Raw genomic sequence first — 15,159 nt, 5'->3', positions numbered from 1 at the left:
ACAAGACTTGATGATGGATTACATTTTGGAGATGGGGCAGAGACCAGAGCCTACACCCTTGGTACTCAAAGTGTAACATACAGACCAACGGCATCAGCATCACCTTGCTGCTTGTTAAAAATGCAGAATTTAGGCCCCGCCCCAGAACTAGTGAATCATAATCTACATTTTAACAGTATCCTCAGGTGACTCATGTATACTGTGAAGCCCTCCAATATGCTAATAAACACAAAAGGACAGGTCAAGCTGTGTAATACTGGAGTTAGCACTTAACTGGTGAATTCTACAGCTAAGACATATGTTAGAACAAATGCTTATATGGTAGTAATGTGAAAATATAGATATCAACCTCTGAAGTCACCATATCTGTTTTTATAAAACTTAATTACCCTCCTGACTCTACCAGTTTAGCTGAGATTGCTGAGTCACCTTTATAATTAACAAAACCCTGCAAATGCCACAATTCCAGTCTTTGAAAGACCATGGAACATTGTGATTTAAAAAAAAAACAACTATAAATTAAATGACTTCTGAACTATCCATCATGTTTTTCATAGTTTTAAATTGCTCTAAGAATTAAATTGTATTATTAAAGAAATTACTTTTAAAAAAATCTGCATTTTAACAAGATCCCTAGGTGACTGATGTGCATAAAACAGTTTGAGAAGTGCCAATTTAGGGAATGTTCAGGTTCCTATCCAGCAAAAAACAAAATTGGGTTCGGCTTTTGGCAGGTTGGAGTTATGATGCTTGAAAGTTATTTTGAATAGAACAGATTACACTAGACTAGAATAGAATACGATAGAAAAAAATAAAAATAAAAGGTGCTTGCTCTTGAAGTTGATGAGTTCCCCTGAATCTGCTAGGAGGAAGAAAAGAAAAATATGGGGAGACCATTTACAAATGAGACAGAGCCAGAGGACACACTCCTTTCAGGCTCTATCTTCTCTCTGCCTACAGTTTCTAGGAGAGAAAGGAATACATTCCAGTGCTGCTGAGAAGTCTGCACAGTTTAATATCTTGACTGACATCCTTGCTAGGAACCAAGTCACTGAATCCTTTAACACTTTACCCAGATTGCGTAAAAAATATGTCCTCCGGCTTTTGCTGCACCTCTTGAGGGACAACCCCCCTGAATTTTCTAGAAGTTCAATGTTTGGTATAGGAGACAGTGAAGCTGCACTCTTCATCTTTGTGGGCGCTCTATATGAAGGAAGAGCTCTAGAGCACCACAGTGGTTCTCTCCAAGGTTTCACCAAGCATTTCACAGTGAAATTCTCATCTTTATCTTAAAAAACAAACAAACAAACAAAAATCCCCAAAACAAAACAACAAAAAAGCAAACTATGTGTATATGTATGTATAAAAATGAATAGAAAAGTCTGGTAGGATACAATACCAAATTGTTAGGTTGCACAGTAAGAGATATAAAACAGACTTTTTGATTATTTTATCTTTTACTGTATTTTTTATTTACTTGTAAAATTTTAAAAATGAAGAAACTCACAATAGTCAAAAATCAAATTCTACTACTAAAAACATTTTAATTTTTAAGTATTTATGACAAAAAATTAATAAAAAACTTACAGTAACCGCAAACATATTTTCATCTTCTAAGGCAGACTGTATCCTATCTCTATGGAAAAAACCCACAAAATTAAAAAGGTCATTTCACATAAATATATAAAATCACCATTGAAGCTATATGCATGCATAAACCTACAATCTAACATATGAGTTTCAATTAACTTAGCCATCATGCTTTATAAATAAGATACAAGTTGTAAATGCCTTCTGAATCTGTAACTGACATCTGAACAAAACTGCTATTTTAAAAAAAATAAAGTCTTTAATAGCTACCTACTAATGCATACACCTAACTTTTTAATATAATCTTTCCACGTGGCAAAAAATTTTTTTTTATGATTTTCTTTCATGACTTTCTCGTAAGCATGAGACAACAAATGAGTCAAAATCACTGAGCATCTGAGAGAAGGAAAATTTAGTTAACTTCTTTTAAACTTCCACAATACATAAATTCTATTTTTCCATTTTTTTCTTAATCTATCCTCTCCTATATGTTGCAGTATTTGTAACACTTTCCTTATATCTTTATCAATATCCAATATTTGGTAGCTACCAGCTTTAGGACCTCCTTCTAACTCACTCCTCCCTAACTCACTCCCAGCAACTAAGGCATCATAAATGATAAGCATCAAAAATAGCAGAATCTATTTCCAAACACATCCTACCCTAACTTTTAAATTAATATGCCTGTTTGTTACCTTGTGTTTATTTTGTTTATGACTTCTACACAACTTTACCTATACAAAGAAGCCAGCAGCCTCCATGTGACCATCTCCTGTTGAAGAAGCCAGAGCATGCTGGCTGTTTTTGAAAACTTTTGAAGTCCGGGTGTTGCTCGGTTCACTATTTTACTCAGTATATTCACCTGAATTATAAACACAGACGTAAGGAGGTTTTCCATAGTTCTGAGTAACAACTTTGTATTCTTCAAGTACATTGTGCTTAAACTAATTACACATACAGGAGTGGGCAAAGGTAGGTTTACAGTTGTGAGTAGGCAAAACACAGAGTTTATTCTGGTATTATTATTCATGTATTAATGACTGCATTATTTATATGTATTATTTGTCATCTTATTGTTATTATTTCACATTTATGATTTACCTTTTAGGTAATAATGGCTGGTAATTTAACCAGTGACCAACAACCTGTATGTCTTTCTCCACACAAACAACTATAAACCTACTTTTGCCCATCCCTGTACATGTACATATTTATATTATAAATTTGTCCTGCCTATCTACTGTCTTTTTAAACTGAATGTAATGTAACATTCCCACTAGAAATGGCCTTAAAGTAAGGTGTGTTTATGTGAATATATATGTAAAAGTTTGACATAACCTAGACTCAACAATAACAGCCTTGGGTACATTATTTTCTCCCTTTATGAATATCCTGAACATAAGCTAAATCTATCCTATATTTGATAAAAACTGTAACACGAATGTACAGAGTAGAAATGAAAATTAAAAATAAAATATCTTCAAATTATATCTGAAAAATTTATACCATATAAACAAATCAAGAAAACTATTTTCCTAAGTTAGGGACCAAAACAATGCCATTTCTAGCCAAAACTTCAAAGTAAGTCCCTCCTTGTTTAAAACAGTTCTTAACCTTTTTGTGACTGAAGCACATATGAAAATCTAATGAAAGGTATGCATGTTCTGCCCAGAAACACACAGAAAATCGCCTATTAGGAGGTTTAAGGACTCGGGTTAAAGGAAGCCTTTTTCAAAGGTTATGAATAGTACCTCCTTATCAAACGGAATTAAAAAAACATGATTATTCTCATTCAGAACTTTAAGAATCACCACTACAAAATGTTTTCCCTCCCTTTGAAAAAAAGCCACAAAGTAATTTTACGTCTGTCTTAAGGCTAGTGTTTAATAAAAGTGTTACTGTACTCTCATTCATTTATTAAATTCTCCACTGGAATCCTAACTCTAGTGATTCACTAAAGTGATTATTATTCCTTTTGTTATTTAATAACGCCATTGCTTTTTATAATGGAACAGTTCAGAGGTTGATTATCGAATATTAAATGCTCAAAAAATGTTGGCTATTATTTCAATTATTCTTAAATGTAAGTTTCTTGAAGCCCCTTTCCTTCTAATAGGTTTATTTACAGTGGTTTTAGGGTCACAGCAGAACTGAGTGGGAAGTACGTAATTCCATTGCTCTTTGCCCCCACAGATGCATAATTTCACCTCCTGCTATCAATATCCCGCACCAGTGGAGTACAGTTGTTATAATCAATGAACCTACACTGACACATCATTATCACCCCAAGTCCATAGTTTACATAAGGGTTCACCACTGGTTTTGTACATGCTATGAGTTTTGACAAATGTATAACGACATGTATCCAACATTATAATATACAAAATAACTTCACCTAAAAATCTGCTGTGCTCCACTTTTCACTGCTCCCTCCTAATCCCTGGCAACAATGGATCTTTTTATTCTCTCCAAGTTTTCTCTTTTCCGGAATGTTTGGATTCATACAGTATGCAGCCTTTTCAGATTGGCTTCTTTCCCTTAGTAATATGCGTTTAGGGCACATCCTTGTCTCTTTATGGCATAATAGCTTATTTCTTTTTGGCACTGAATAATATTCATTGTCTAGATGTACCACAGTTGATTTATCTATTCTCCTGCTGAGGGAAGGACATCTTGGCTGCTTCCAAGTTAAGCCAATTATGAAAAAAGCTGCTACAGACATCTATATGCAGGTTTTTCTATAAATATAAATCTTTAGCTTATTTGAGTAAATACCAAAGAATATGTATGTTGGACTATATGCTATCTGTATGCTTAGACTTGTAGGAAACTGAGAAACTGTCTTCCAAAGTGGCTGCACCATTTTGCATTCCTGCCAGCAATAGGTGAAGAGTTCCCGCTGCTCTACATGCTTAACAGCACTAGGTGGTGTTGGCATTTTGGATGTTTGCCACTCCAATAGTAGAGTGGCATCTCACTGTTTCAACTGGCAATGCCCTAATGATATCTGATGTTGAGTATCTTTCCATATGCTTATTTGCCATCTGTATATGTTATTCTGGAGAAGCGTCTATTAACATGTTTTGTCCATTTTTAATTGTTCGTTTTCTTATTGCTGAGTTTTAAGAGTTCCTTCTATATTTAAATTTTCCTTTTTTAAAGCAGCAGAATCCTTTGGTCCCCAAAATAAATCTTATATGGACCCTTAGTATGTAAAAAGCAGAGTTGCTCTGGCTGACCTCCCAACCATGCTACCCTGCCATTGTACCTAGGACATCTCCCTTAAATACCATTCAGAAATTCTCACAGGTTGATGCTGTTCAAAAGAAACCATGACTACTGATGTTTAACCAACAATGGAGTGAATTCACTTACCTGAGCACTACAAATGTTTTCATATTCTTCTACCAGGTCAAAAACTGTAGTTGAAGAGTGCTTCAGAAAGGACTGCAGGAAATCAGAAAACATACTCATGGATGCTAGAACATATTAAAAAGAAAAGGAATAAAAAACATTAAATGTATATGTCTAGGTAACTGAAAACTTAAAAACATAGCTAGGAGTCTTTTTTTTAACTGCTGTATTTTTTAAAAAATTATAACTGTGGTAAAATAACAAAATTTCCCATCATAACCATTTTTAAATCTACAGTTCCAATGGCACTAAGCATATTCACACTGTTGTGCTACCATCATCACCATCCTCCTACAGAACTGTTTTGTAAAACTAAAACTAAAACTCAAACTCAGGATAGCAAAGCAACCCTGAGAAAGAAGAACAAAGCTGGAGCCATCACACTTCCTGATTTCAAACTATTCTGCAAGGCTATAGTAATCAAAAGAGTAGGTACTGGCATAAAAATAGACACACAGACTGATGGAACAGACTAGAGATTCCAGAAATAAATTCTCACATATAAAAATCAACTAATATTTGACAAGGGACCTAAGAATACTCCATGGGGGAAAGGGTAGTCTTCTCAGTAAATGGTATTGGGAAAACTGGATATCCCATGCAGAAAAGTGAAATTTTTAAACTGTTTTATACCACTCATACAAATGATTAAAAATGGATTAAAGACTTAAACATAAGATCTGAAAATTTAAAACTTCTAGAAAAAAAATATAGGGAAAAAACTTCTTTTTTTTTTTAAGATTTTTTTATTTTTAGAGAGGGGAAGGGAGGGAGAAAGACAGGGAGAAAAACATCAATGTGTGGTTGTCTATTGCATGCCCCTTTACTGGGGGTCTGGCCTGCAACCCAAGCATGTGCCCTAGACTGTGAATTGGACCAGCAGATCTTTGATTCTCAGGCCAGCACTCAATCCACTGAGCCACACCAGCCAGGGTGGAAAAAGCTTCTTGATACTGGTCTCAGCAATAATGTTTTGGCTATGACACCAAAAGCATAAGCAACAAAAGCAAAAATCAAGAAGTGAGACTATATCAAACTAAAAAGTTCTATACAGCAAAAGAAATAATCAACAAAATGAAAAGCCAACCTAAGAAATAAGGGAACATATTTATAAACCATACACTTGATAAGGGGCTAATCTTTAAATATATATATTATTTACAATGTTAGCTTATGATGATGATAAAATGATAAAGAACTTATGTAATAATGTGTAGGTACAGAGACACTAAAAGCAAAATCTTTTTTCCCCAAAAGAGAATGTCAATAACCAACCTAAAACTAGAAAGATCTCAATACTATCTGAAAACACAGCATCAGCATCCAGGCCAAAGAAAGACATGTCAACAGTATTAGATAAAAATTAAACCTAAAAAAAAAAAAAAGAAGCTCTTTCAACAGCACAACTATGAAAAGAATAAAAATATTACAGACTCGTCTGCTAAAAACCTAAAGGTTGCTATTTACACTGAAGGATAAAATGGCAAGATGCTGCTCCAGACTGAAAGTGACCAGAGGGGATGGGGAAAGAGGACAATGGTGGAAAGAAGGGGAAGGGACAAGACAAAGAACATGTATGAATGACCCATGGACGTGGACAAAAGAGTGGGAATTGACTGTGGGAGCAGGGGGTGAGGGTGGAATGGGTGGAGGGGAGTAAAGGGGAAAAATTGAGACAACCGTAATAGAATAAACATGATTTATAAATTAAAAAAAAAAAAAAGATGCTGCTCCACCTGAGAACCAAGGCGAAGTTCTAAACTTCTAGATGGCTTAGTCATTACCATAGCTAATTAGCTTAACAACAAAAAATTTAATGATGACATTCAGGAACAGGAGGAGATAGTTTCCCTAACCTTAGTAAAACGACAACCTACTCTGATACAAAGATCAAAGCCATTTTACCCGCCTCTCCAGGATCGTCCTCCCGTAACATGACAGCGCTGAGAGTTACGTCCTCTGTTACACCGTGGGACTCCGTGTTTGCGAAGAGCCCTGAACGCTGTGCTGAGAAGGCAGCGGTCCAATTACTGTCATCCAGATTAGTTACCTTATAAAAAAGAAAGATAGAGAAAAGGAATGGAGTTATTGTAATTTAGTGAATAAAGACATTGATACTATTAAATTTTTTTAACCTTATTTATATTTTCCATTTTCAAGATATAGCCACAGGAGCTATTAAAAACAAAAAGGTATGGCTTTTTTGATCATTTTCTTCTTTGTGCTACCTAACCCTATTCCATACTTAAAAAAAAAGCCAATAAAGATCACATTTTGTAATATTTAAGCTGATATTAATGGGCAAATAAGGAAGTTCTACTGCTCCAATTGCACTTCAGTTTTTCACTTTGTACTGGACTAATGACCCAGTTTCTTCAACAAATAAATGGTAAATTAAAAAGGATGAGGGAGGACCTTAAAAGACATACCAAGCAAATGCAATGTGTTGACCTCATTTAATTTGTGATTTGAACCAACCAACTTAAAAAATTTGACACAAATGAGGAAATGTGAACACTTAATGAAATAGATAATAAAAAAGCAGATACGTGAAACAGTAAAGGGATTATTATAGTCTGTGTGTGTATGAGGGTGGTTTAAATGTATTAATAGTTTAACAGAAATACTGTGGGTTTGGTTCCAGACTACTTCAATAAAGCAAATACAGCTATAAAGTGAGTCACATGAATTTTGGGGTTTCCCAGTATATATAAAAGTTATGTTTACACTATTCTGTAGTCTATTAAGTGTGCAATGGCATTATATCTTTAAAAAAACTGCACATAACTTAATAAAAAATACTTTATTGCTAAAAATGCTAACCATCATCTGAGCTCTCAGTGAGTCATAACTTCTTTGCTGGTGGAGGGTCTTGCTTTCGATTTGTTAAAAAAAAAAAAAAAAAAAGCAGTATCTGCAAGGTGCACTCAAACAAGGCCTGTACTGTGCTTATCTTATGTTACAGAAAGTGTCCCTATATCTCAAAGGTATGCACTGAAATATTTATGGATGAAATGGTTATGGAATCTGAGAGTTGTAAAGTAATATAGGGAAAATGCTATGTGTATAGATGGGGCATATATTGGTAACTGTTGAAACAGGAATGAACACATGCAGACTTATGCTACTGTTCTATTTTGTACATATTTTTAAATACCCATAATAAAGTTTTAAAAAATTCACTTTTATTTAAAATCCAGGCATGAGGAATCATAAAATTGTATCTTTAAATCAGTCTCCCAAGGAAAAATGCTAAAGATGGGTGCTGGAACCCTGTATATTCATGATATAGTACGAGATAGTACTAACGGGCTGAGGAGAACTAAGCTTCAGCTATTAAAGACTGATTAACAGTTGAGTCTCTTCCAGATACTTCTCATTAGTCTAAAGATCAAATCTCATTGGAAAATATGGTAAAATTAATGTAGCAATTTTACTTTCTTCAGGGCAACCTATATATCCAAGACCACCTCTTACGACCAATTGTTAAAACTGGCAAAGCAAACCAAGAAAATACATTTGACTAAACAGTAATTCCTTAACCTTTATAATAACCAATACACTTATCCTACCATTGTCTTTAAGAGAGTAATAACTTTACTATTAATCTTGCAGTTCTGAAGTAGTAAATAATAAAAATCATCTTTTGCTTAAACCCAGAGCAGTTAATTCACTTATCTTTTTAAGTACAAGATAAATCTTGCCAAAATAAGCCGGTTTCATAAGCAGAGTAAAATTTTCAATGACCAGATCACTGTTACGCTCTATAAATCCACACGTCTATAATAAATATTTTAAAGATCAAGTGAAACTTCTAAGACAAAGAGAGGTTTAACATACAAAACAACTCTTCAGAAAACAAGTTTAGACAATTTAAAATGTATGTAAAAATCTGTGCCTTTTAAATAAGTACAGAGCCAAATATAGAAGAGTTGTTTTTATCTTGTTTTTGGAATTAAATGTGCCTATCAATACTCTACTTTTCCAACAAAACTCTCCTTTTTCCTTCTTCTCAGGGAGATGCAATTCTTTCTTTTACTGCAGTATTTTAAACACCTAGGTCGAAGTCATTCTACATCACAGTTTATATTATATTTCTGCTATTCAAATAATGTACCCTAGTGATTCCTAAAGAGCATCATACTTTTATAAAAGAGAGAAAATTTCAGCCCTATTTTTCTACATACCATAGACAGATTTCCCAAGAACCCTGAAGACTGTGTAACCCGGGGAGACCTCCCTCCTGTTCCAAGAATGCAGGAAACATCTGGCTGCCTGAGTAAGCCTCGGTTTGGTGGAGTAACTACAAACAATAAGTTAGTAAAAAGAATCCAGAGTGCATGAGCATTGATCATGAAAGGAGAACAAACAAGCAAACAAACAATAAAGAACAAATAATCTTCAGTTTTCAATTACTTTGATTATAACCAAATAAGTACTTTACATATTAACACTTCCACAATATGAATATTTTAACTTATTTTGGTACTTTTGAGCCCATCAAGAAAAATTTTACTGCAAACAGAGATGCTCTCATTGTAACATAACTGAGCAGTAGTAAAAAAAGGACACTAATGAGTCAGTGGATTGTTCATATTCTAATTTTATAAAATAACATACTAAGGAGGCAGTTTAGTGTAGAGGGAATGGGCTTTGGAGCAAGCAGATCATTATTTGAATTCTGGTTCCACTACTTATACAGTTACTTGGCTATGTTATCAGTATTAACTTCTCCAAGTCTCACTTTCAGTTTTGGTAAAACAGATAATACCTACATCCTAATTATAGTAGTATTTACGTAAAGTATAGAGTTCAACGAATAGCAACTGCAATCATTTTTATTTGTTCTTATTGATATTGCAATAAAATATTATATATTATGTCTATTTTTAGTGTTATCTACTACTATACTACTACTACTATTATTATTAAATGCTTTAAAAGCAAAATAATCTTACAAGGTGGTCGAAATAAGCAGGGTGTTCGAGGGGTAACCTGGTTTCTTGGTGTGGTATTAGCAAAAATTTCATCTTGGGATGCCCGAACTGCAGGAAGTTAAGAAAAGTTTTCCATATAGAAAAAACACCATTTATGTTAAAATTAATTTTATTTACACTATACAAAATATATGAATAGGTTTTTCAACAAGGTATTTTATGGCTATCATTTTTTTCTATGCAAAGAGTAAAATAAGTCTTTCTACCATTTAAGTTCTTAGATGTTGGTCTTAGATTACTGCACATTGAACTAAGAGTTCTTAGTCACATTTCAAATTAAAAAAGGATATCTAATTTCAGCAGCAGCTAACCATAATATGACAGTTACTAGTAATGGAGTATCCTAAGTTTTAGGAAGACATAAATCTTAATCTCATTGAATTTCAGCCTATTTACCAAATAACATATCTGAGGAGTCAAAAAAAATTAATTTCTGCAGCATTTTATTACACCTAATGTTCAACACCTTTAAAAAAAAAGAAAATTCTATAATCCTTATTCCAAACATGCTGCAATTTTTATAATGATACTGAAAATGCAAAGGATACTTAAAACTCTTTTTTGAGCACTCTGCTTCCGTGCGGTCCGTGTCACCTCTGCCTCCCGGATCACAGGGGATGACATCTCTCCAAAGCCACTCCTAAAATAGCATAATCAAGCTCATGTGAATGAAACAAGAATACAGCATTTGCAAAGAACTTTATAACCATATTAGGAGCAAAGGACCCTGAATCAGTCAAGGTATATATCATTTAAGTAGTCACGTCTTTGCTTTTTGTTGACAATGCCCCAGCTACAAATCTTGCTTATCCCTCCAAGCCCTGCTTAAATTTTACCTGCATAAAGACTTCTTTGCTTTTCTAACACTCAGTGTATTTTTCCTCTTTGCAATTATTTCAACACTTGGAATCTATACTAGATAACTGCTTCATGAAGGTAAATTTTTCCTCTTGTATTGAAGAATTCCCTAAAATTGCAAGAGCTACCTCTTAAAAGGATTTTCTGTAGTCTCCAAAATACTTCAAACCATAGTGAGATGGGAGACTAAGTAAAAAGGAATTCTAGTACTCTAAGGGTGTCTCCTGACTCAGCTCTATTGTAGTCACAATGCTCCAGATAATCTCTGTATTCTCAGCTTAAGGGCTAGAAAATAAATTGTGTGAATTAAGAGACCTGTATTTTAAGAAAAGAATGTAATGTGCTTCTCCTTCACTTACAGAATCAAGTCCATATTTTCAACCATGGTTTCTACAATCTGATCCCAGCTTGTGAGTTCAGCCTTACATTCAGCCACAAACATCACCCCCATACAAACATATACATGCAACCATTTACCTACACAAAGCATGCACTCTCCTATTCATACACCCTTGTGCATGTTTTACAGAGAAAACTTGCCCCCGCGGTCCACCTGGTGAACACTAACTCATCAAACTGCCTCCTGGAGTCTGGAGACACACAGATCCAGGCTGGCAACTTAGTTCTTCTATTTATTAGCTTCCTAACGTTGATCAAGTTCCTTAACCTCTTTTAGTTCCAGTATTGTCTATGACAGGACGATCATAGCATCTAGCCCCACAGGATGGTTGCGAAAATTAAGTTAGTCAATAATATGAAGTATTTAAGGCACTCAATCTTGGCTACTAGTATTATTCAAAGGCCAACTAGAAAGTTACCTCTATTGAGAGGTCTTCCTGATACCTCCCGTGGCAGGGAGAATTAATTGCTTCATTTATTTTCCTACAGAGCAGTACAAAACCGCCTGTACCTCTCCTCCACTATACAACGAATTCTCCAAAACCAAGAAACTTCAATAAATCTATCATCTTTGTCGCAGACGGCTAGCATAGCGTCAGGGTCATAAGAACACTCAATTCAATAACTATCTGATGTTGTAACTTGTAATCAGAAAGCCTGAGATGAGATTCCTAGCTCCGTTATCGACTGGCTTTGTGCTCTCCGGCCGGTCATTCAGCATCTCACAAGCCGGGCCATCTCCTACCTCGCCCACCCCAGTAGCGAAAAATGTTACGCAAAAAATCAATAGATAAATCAAAGCCGCCCTGGGAACGCAGGGGACTATCTTTCCGCATCCCTTTTCCACCGAAGCGGTCTTTCTTCCATCAGCTACAGAGCCTCCTTCAGCCCCGGAAAAGTCCTAGAAATCAGCACCGGCGCCCTCCTTAGCTTCCTCTGGGAGTTGGGTTCTACCTGCTTCGTTCTGCCAGGTAGGAGGGACAAGTGTTCGAGCCCAGCGGTCACCACCAGAACTGACCTGTCCATGGCCACAGACTTCTCCACCGAAAATCTTGTTAATTTGTTTTCAGTCTAGCTACCTCGTTTCAGCCTTCCCGCTCTCCGGAAGCAAACCCTTCGACCCGGAAGAGTGTTCTCGCTAAGTCGCCGTAGAGAATAGAGGTGTGGTGGGGCGGGGGAGACTGGGCGGGGTGGGAGGCGGAGCGGGGAAGAAATAACTTTCGCCAGTAGCGCCGCGACAACTTCCGCCTGCAGGAGCAGATCCGATCTGCGCAGGCGCGAAGGTGTGCCTGCGTGGGACAGCGCGGGGCTCCGGGAACGGGGCCTGACAAGTTTTAGCCTTGATGCGCGGCTGCCACTTAGCCAGACTGGCACTTGTGGGCGTGGTCAAGGCCCAGGCTCTCCTACTGCGAAACTTACGTATACTGGTAGTTTAGAAAAAAAAATCTGAAGTCGTTTCCTGGTATTCCATGTGAGAAGGAGCCTACTGTTTTTGAAATTGTTTTCCATAACGGCTATTTGTTCCTTACTTGGTATGTTTCCCTATTAAGGAGAAAACGATCACCTGCCTTAATAAGCATGAAAAGTGATGGTATTGCCCTGTACTTCAAAGCGTCACGTACACAGAAAGTAGTATGTTATGGCCCTGAAGAAATCAGTCGAATTTTTGTCTTAGGCATTTACATTCTGCCCTAATCCTGGGAACCTTCGTTCCTCGAAAGGCCTCTTCATACCTTTTTCCCGCTTAGACATCATGACGTTTTGAAAAAAACGTGTGGCTTTGGTCTCTTTGTAGGACCAAACCCCCTGCGACCGCAGATTTCCCATCTGTAGAATGGAGATAACGCCTTTATCTCTAGATTCTTGAGAGGAATAAAAACGAGATGTCAAAGGACGCTGCGCACAGCCGTCATCAAAATGGTGATTTTTCTCCTTTAATAACCTACTTAACCAGTCCCACCTTGGTGCTCTCTCATTCTTCCCTTCTCCTCATTTTCCTGTACAAAAGCACACTTGTTCTCTATGGAAAGTGAATCGTGATCCTAATGATTTTTGTCAGTGCTATGGCAAGTTTATTCAAAGCGTAAGCCAGTGATTCAGGTTCTTACCATGTGTTTCCTGGCAATTGGGTTCCAGTGTGTTTTATCCATATAATGTACTTGAAGTGATTGGCCATAAGGCACACTATAAAAAGGTAGAGCGGTTTTAGGTAAAGGATTAGCCCAATGTTCAGTTCATAGGTAAAGAGAGAACACTTGCTGTGAAGTGCCCTGGGGTTCATTTTTGACACATTCAATTAGTAGATATAAACATATACTACCCTAAAAATATATTCATTGGATTTCTTTCAAAGTACTTTGAGTAAACTTGTGTGGTGCATACTGTATACATTCTAGCTTTATTTTTAGGGTTTTTGGATTCAATGACAGGGATTTTACTAGAAACCTATGAGGAACTACAGAATGGTTAAGAAGCCAGAGAAAAGGCTTGGGAAAGAACAGTTGCTAAGGCCCTGACTGGTGTGGCTCAGTGGGTTGGGCCTCATCTGCAAACTGAAAGGTCACTGATGTGATTCCCTGTCAGGGCACATGCCTGGGTTGTGGGCCAGGCAACCCATCACATTTCTCTCTGACATCATTGGTGTTTCGCTCCCTCTCTTTCTCCCTTTGCATCGCTCTAAAAATATATATATAAATAAAATCTTTTTAAAAAATGAAAAGAAAGAACAACTGCTCAATAAGTAAACATCCATCCTCAAAATACTCAAACCTGAAGCTGAAGAAATCAAACATCATTGCTTTCCTCTCCTCCTCAACTTTTTATTTTGAAAAATTTCAAAACTACAGAAAAGCTGTAAAAATAGTAAAATAGGTGTCAATATACTCCACCAATTGCTAATATTTTGCTCTCCTTCTTTCTCTTTTTTTTCCCGCGGGCGGCGGGGGGGGGGGGGGGCCTGAACCATTTGGAAGTTAACTGTAGACATCTTGAACTTCACTCCTAAGTACTTCAGAGTGCATATCCTAAATCGAGGATAAAACATTCTTCTACCTAATATTGAGTTGGCCAAAAAGTCTATATGGTTTTTTCTGTAAAATAAAAGACACATCACTTTTACCAATAACTTTAGTGATTTGGATATTCTGAGTATTTCAGCTACCTCTCACGTGGTATAACATTGATTGTTCTTAATTAATGTCTTGATTTGATTGCTATGAACTTCAACTGGTCTACCATACCATGGAGCATTAAGCGAGAAACTCCAGCACAAAACTTTGCAAATCATTTTTATAAAAATTTATTTTTAAATAGAAAGTCGGAAGGGAGAGAGAGGGAAAGAAACATCAATTGGTTGCCTCTTTCATGCCCCCATCTGGGGACTTGGCCCACAAACCTGCATTTGCCCTGAGTGAGAATCAAACCAGTGACCTTTTGGTTCCGAGGCTGGAGCCACACCAGCCAGGGTTTTGCAAGTCATTTTTTGACATGTTCAGTCAGTCACAACACCTCCGTACACTGCACAAGTCTTTTTTTTTCTTTGCATTTGTTGCTTTTTTACCTTTCTTCAAATAATAAAGCATAATATGCTGAAAAAGTTGTGTATTTTCTTCCACCTTTGATATTAAAATGGCTATACAAAAATTCACCAATTTCGATGTTTGTTTTTAAATGCATGCTGATATGACAGCTGTCACGATACAGTCTAACAAAATTGTTTTGAATGAAGTTAAAGACAACTAAATGCTATTAGCTACTAAAGCCATCTTACGGAAAAATCAAACGAACTTCTTGGTCAATCTAATACAGTAAAATTAACAATCAGAACATTTAACATTGACAGAACACATATTCAAATTTCCCCAATTGTCTCAATGATTTTTTTAACAGCTCTCCTTCAAAA

The 15,159-nt window shown here is 36.1% G+C and overlaps 1 protein-coding gene across 2 annotated transcripts in view; it reads right to left on the bottom strand.

The window, feature by feature from the left end:
- Positions 1-12,380, bottom strand: part of NUP107 (nucleoporin 107) — a 42,159-nt gene extending 29,779 nt beyond the window's left edge. The window contains exons 1-8 of one of the 2 annotated variants that reach the window (XM_054580074.1): positions 12,277-12,380; positions 10,550-10,641; positions 9,963-10,049; positions 9,192-9,307; positions 6,910-7,054; positions 4,966-5,069; positions 2,325-2,452; positions 1,588-1,636 (exon numbers count right to left, since the gene is read on the bottom strand). In XM_054580074.1, coding sequence (XP_054436049.1) covers positions 1,588-1,636; positions 2,325-2,452; positions 4,966-5,069; positions 6,910-7,054; positions 9,192-9,307; positions 9,963-10,049; positions 10,550-10,641; positions 12,277-12,284 — 729 coding nt within the window. In that variant the 5' untranslated portion in view covers positions 12,285-12,380. Of the gene's footprint in view, positions 1-1,587; positions 1,637-2,324; positions 2,453-4,965; positions 5,070-6,909; positions 7,055-9,191; positions 9,335-9,961; positions 10,050-10,549; positions 10,642-12,276 lie in introns of those variants that run through there. The other variant, XM_054580075.1, reaches the window with a different exon arrangement.
- Positions 12,381-15,159: the final 2,779 nt, after the last annotated feature.

This window comes from Pteronotus mesoamericanus, unplaced genomic scaffold (genome assembly GCF_021234165.1).
Source record: "Pteronotus mesoamericanus isolate MK-2021 breed Mesoamerican mustached bat unplaced genomic scaffold, CSHL_Meso_final contig_56, whole genome shotgun sequence".
NCBI classification, from domain to species: domain Eukaryota; kingdom Metazoa; phylum Chordata; class Mammalia; order Chiroptera; family Mormoopidae; genus Pteronotus; species Pteronotus mesoamericanus.
Note: the sequence above shows the minus strand (reverse complement) of the source record. Positions and strands in the feature narration are given on the sequence as shown.